The 5,415-nt window shown below is 34.1% G+C and overlaps 1 protein-coding gene across 2 annotated transcripts in view; it reads left to right on the top strand.

The window, feature by feature from the left end:
• The window catches only part of EIF5B (eukaryotic translation initiation factor 5B), a 72,635-nt gene that overhangs the window by 25,766 nt on the left and 41,454 nt on the right, over positions 1-5,415 (top strand). Inside the window, exons 3-6 of one of the 2 annotated variants that reach the window (XM_008576819.1) lie at positions 78-162; positions 929-1,601; positions 2,854-3,071; positions 3,463-3,613. In XM_008576819.1, coding sequence (XP_008575041.1) covers positions 78-162; positions 929-1,601; positions 2,854-3,071; positions 3,463-3,613 — 1,127 coding nt within the window. Of the gene's footprint in view, positions 1-77; positions 163-928; positions 1,602-2,850; positions 3,072-3,462; positions 3,614-5,415 lie in introns of both variants that reach the window. The other variant, XM_008576818.1, reaches the window with a different exon arrangement.

Here is a 5,415-nt window from a genome sequence, read left to right as displayed (position 1 = left end):
TTTTTATTAGTTTTGGTATTGGATTCACTTAGTAAAACTATTCCAGTGCTTCAAAATGTATTTTAATCCTTTTCTAGTGAAGATGATATCCTGAAAGAACTGGAAGAATTGTCATTGGAAGCTCAAGGCATCAAAGCTGATAGAGAAACCACTGCAGTGAAGGTGAAAGACAGATCATTATTACCCATTCTTGTTCATGCTCTATTCATGCTTCCTAGTGCTTATTTTGGGAGCTGCATTTGGAAACTTTTGAAAAGTCTATGAGGGTACTTCAAAAAGTTTGTGGAAAAATAGAATTAAAAAATAATACAAATCTTTCTATGAACTTTTAGATGTACCCTTGTATATATGTTAGTTAAAAGTTTCTATAAAGTCTGATGCCAGAAGGAGAAAACAATTTTTAGGAAAGAAATAATGCATTTTAAAACTTTTAATAGATATAAAGATGCTTTATTTGGGAATATGAAGGTATTTTATGGTACGTTGTCTGTTTATAAATTTGGTACATTTGGAGATCTGATGACATCCCCCATCTCCATCTCCAGTTTTCTATGTTATTTCTTTTCTGTCCTTTGAATTTGGATAAGCCTCAAAGTAAGGAGAAAGTGATAGATATTTTTTCTTCTTTCAATATTCCCATTAGGTTTTTTATACCCTTTGAAGAAGTTAGTAAATGTGGACTAGTGATTAGTATTTGTTTCAGGGCACCTGGATTCTGAAATTTGTGATGAATGTGAGGTGTGTCTGAGGCCTAGGCTAGCTTCTGGTGCTTGTTTGAGTTTTATATTCTTGTAAAAAAACCTTATTTCAAAGTTATTTTGAGAATTTTTTTGTTTACTTAATAAAGCACATGACTCTGAGGGTCTCAGATATTTTTTAAAAATGAAATATAATTCTGTTTATATTTCTAACAATGGAAATTTTTCAGCCAACAGAAAACAATGAAGAAGAATCCACCTCAAAACAAGATAAAAAAAAGAAAGGACAGAAGGGCAAAAAACAAAATTTTGATGATAATGATAGTGAAGACTTGGAAGATAAAGATTCAAAATCAAAAAAGACTGCAAAACCAAAAATGGAAGTGTACTCTGGGAGTGATGATGATAACGATTTTAATAAACTTTCTAAAAAAGCTAAAGGGAAAGCTCAAAAATTAAATAAGAAGTGGGATGGGTCAGAAGAGGATGAGGATAGCAGTAAAAGAATTAAAGAGCATTTCAGAGTAAATTCTTCAGGTGAAAGTGGTGATGAATCAGATGAATTTTTGCAGTCTAGGAAAGGACAGAAAAAAAATCAAAAAAATAAGCCAGGTCCTAATGTAGAGAGTGGGAATGAAGATGATGACGCCTTCAAAATTAAGACAGTGGCCCAAAAGAAGGCAGAAAAGAAAGAGCGCGAGAGGAAAAAGCGAGATGAAGAAAAAGCAAAACTGCGGAAGCTGAAAGAAAAAGAAGAGTTGGAAACAGGTAAAAAGGATCAGAATAAACAGAAAGAATCTCAGAAGAAATCTGACGAGGAAGCTGTAAAATCCAAAGTGACTGTTGATACTGGAGCAGCCCCTGCCTCTGAAGAGAAAGGAGAGACTTCAATAGCTCCAGAAGGTTAGTAATATTATAGAAGGAAGCGCAAAAGGCATATGAGTTGTACTTAGTCTAAGTCGTGATCATTGTGCCTCAAAGTCATTTTGTTATTTGTCCTTGGTTATAAAGGATACTTAATTTTAAGAAGCCTTTTAAAAATTACATCTAAGTACTCTTTGACTTGATTTTCCTTGTTAAACATTTACATACGTAATATACAATATCTTTCAAACGGTTAACGTACAGACTGGAATTTTATAGAATTTCACTGTGAAAACTGTTTTTTGCTTTTGATAAAGTCTAGATGTTGCCTAATGAAAAATTTATTCTTCCTTCTGGCAATTCAGTGTCGGATAATATCTTTGAATTCTTATCTGTCTTTAAAATCCCACTTCAATCTATGAAATAGAAAAGTAAATATGCTTAAATTAGGTAACATCTTTTATGCCATAATGAGCCTTGTTTTTGTTACAGAACCAATTAGGAAAAAAATTAATGTTCTAGCTAATTTTCTTCTCTTATTTAAGAATGAAAATAGCTAAAGATCAAATATTTTGCATGGAAAGACTACATTGTTTAAATTTAAAATAGTTTTTCTATAGACTGGAAAACTTAATGGGAAAAGTGACAGCTTTTTTTTTAAAACCACTGGAATTTTGATCATCTGAATGTCTTTGAGGAGAAACACTATGAAAGTAGGGCCATAACTTTTAATTCTTTAGAGTTTGTAGAGTATAATTATCTGTATTTTTGTATTTTATCCTCCTAATATCCTCTTAAAATAGTCATCATTCTTATCATCCCCGTCTTATAGAAGTGAAACTAGCTACGCAACTTAGGTGGGGATTAGTTCATTCTATTTGTTAGAACTTCACACAAGCATCCGTTGTGTGCCAGCCACTCTGCCCAGGCGCCGTGGATTAAGAGTATTGCTCTCTGCCTGCTGACAGGATCTTTGTCTTCTTATATTTGTCTGGACAACTCAGACCAACACCAGCACCGCAGGCTTCTCAGGAGGCCAACTGTGGGATTATTCTGAGTTGTTCTATGTTCTGTGTCCTCAAGTGTTCAGTGCTCTGAGTACTCAAGTATACATCAAGGGATGCCTTGATGCCTAGAGACGCTAGCCTGCTGTTGACATCAGCCTTGGTGCATTACTGTCCTTAAAGTCTGGCTGGGGTTTGCTCATCATTACCATAGGAAATGACTCTTTAAAAAAAAAAAAAAAAAAACACAACACTTTGCCTCGACTCTTTTTATTCTTTTTTAGTAGATGACAATGAAGGAGACAAAAAGAAAAAAGATAAGAAAAAAAAGAAAGGAGAAAAGGAAGAAAAAGAGAAAGAGAAGAAAAAAGGACCTAGCAAAGCCACTGTTAAAGCTATGCAAGAAGCTCTGGCTAAGCTTAAAGAAGAAGAAGAAAGACAGAAGAGAGAAGAGGAAGAACGTATAAAACGACTTGAGGAATTAGAAGCCAAGCGTAAAGAAGAGGTATGTTTTCATGAAGTTGCTAACATTGATATGCAGTGTTTAACTTAAAATGTCTTTTCTATAAAATATCTCTAATTCTAAAAATTTCATAGTTGTATGGTAATTCAGTTATTTTATTGTTCTTATATAAATAAGAAGAAGAGGTACAGAAAATCCTACCTTTACTTCCGTACATACAGACAGAAGTTGCTTATGCATCATTGCCAGTAATCTACTGTAATGTTAGGTTGATTAATAATCATGTACAACATTTAAAATATTTTCATTTGGAGTCTCCTAACATACTTTGCATGTATCTCAAGAACTTTGTTTAAAGTTTGGGTTGTTTACATTTAAATTTTACAGTTCATTAAACAAATACAATTTTTGTATGCATATACCCTTTTTATAGGAACGATTGGAACAAGAAAAAAGAGAAAGGAAAAAGCAAAAAGAAAAAGAAAGAAAAGAACGCTTGAAAAAAGAAGGGAAACTTTTAACTAAATCCCAGAGAGAAGCCAGAGCCAGAGCTGAAGCTACCCTTAAACTTCTACAAGCTCAGGGTAAGTGGTACTCCTAATGAACTGAACAGTCTGGGAGCTTCTCTCATGCAATTAATGTTCAGAAGGAGAATTCCTATGAAAATGCTGTGAAAAGGTTCAATAAAAATGTAAGGAATAAGATGTAATTTCATTGTTTTGGAAGATGACTTCTATGCTAGGCCAAAAATTTATGGTAAATGATAGTATATCTATAAATAAGTCCCCCCTCCTAAAAAAACAGAAATAGAGATAATTCTTCATAGTGTTGCCTGATATTGATTCCCCATTGTCTAATAATAGATGTCCAGATTCCTTATCTTGACATTAAAGGCTCTCCAGTCTTCTTAAGTGAGTCATCTCATTAAAAGATCTACCGTAGGGCCGGCCCGGTGGTGCACTGCTACAGTGCGCTGCTTGGGAGTGTGGTGGTGCTCCCGCCAAGGGTTCGGATCCCACATACAGACCAGTTCCCACTCACTGGCTGAGCGAGGTGCGGGAGCAATACCGAGGATTGCAATCCCGTTGCTGGTCCCGGTCCGGTATGGGCGCGACACTGAGGGTTGCAATCCGTTGCCGGACACGAAAAAAGACAAAAAGGAAAAAAAAAAATAAAGATCTACTGTATCTTTGAAAGACACCATGTTAAGATCAGTTACCACATTCATTACCTACAATAATGTAAAACTTACTCATTAGATCCAGAATGTATTCTTAGAAAGTGTTGGTTATCTGCAGGTGTTTTCAAATAATTAATCTGAAATTGATAGCAAGTTAACTTTTTTTTGCAAGTTAACTTTTCAATCAGCTTTTAGCCTTTGACTGCTAAGGATATAGCAGATACTTTATAAGTAATTTGGAATAAACTCACTTCAGGCAAAGAGCTTCTGCGAGAACTTGATTGTGATATCTCACTTTGCAATGTGAATGGAATGGAATGTCTGAACACACATAAGTTTTAGTGTTGATTACAAATACAGCAGTTTATTCAAGAATCCCTGACAAGAGGAATAGTCAATTTCTTAAGTCTGGGGTGGTGTTGAAACCACCCTTCAGGTCATCCAGGATAGTTTCCCTTCAGGCCCATGCTTTTTACTTCGTAGGTATATGCTCTTAGGCATGGAAAACTCTAGTCAACCTGATAATCTCCATGTTCTTAGCTTGCTTTATCCTCTTACTTTGGTATGTTTGTTTAATATGTTTGTCCTATCAGAGTCATAGCTCTGGTTTTACAATTCTAGCCAATCTCAGCACATATATACACATACATATACATACATTCATACATGCATTCATACTTCAAAGTTTAGAATGTTTTTAGTCATTTTTCTTTATTAGTGACTTCATTCAGAATCCCACAGTGTACAATTTCTACTGTTGTCTTATAAAACTTCTGCTTATAGTGACATGCTGTTAGTAACCCAACAAGGTGCTAAGGCCCCCCTCTTAATGAGTTTGTTATAGGAATGGAGAGGAAGGATTATTATATAGAACCATTCTGGTTGTAGCTGTATACTTCTGCTGGGATTCTGTTGACTGATAAAGATGTATTCTCAGACACAGTAATGTTACTTACAAATCAGATTTGACCCTGGTTTACTCTGCCATGTATTAATTTGACACTATTTATTTTATTTAATTTATTTAGGACAAAAGATTAAAACAAATACTGAAAACTGGACAAGAACCATGAACTCAAACAAAAGCAAATTACTGACTTGATGTTAAAGGTTTTCTTTTTGGATAAGTCACTTTATTAATTAAATCTTACTTGTATTTCCTTTTTTTTTTTTTTTTTTTTTTTTTTTTTTTTTTTTTTTTTTTTT

The sequence above is a fragment of the Galeopterus variegatus genome, unplaced genomic scaffold, assembly GCF_000696425.1.
Source record: "Galeopterus variegatus unplaced genomic scaffold, G_variegatus-3.0.2 Scaffold1410, whole genome shotgun sequence".
In the NCBI taxonomy this organism is placed as follows: domain Eukaryota; kingdom Metazoa; phylum Chordata; class Mammalia; order Dermoptera; family Cynocephalidae; genus Galeopterus; species Galeopterus variegatus.
This window is presented reverse-complemented; position numbering and strand designations above follow the sequence as displayed.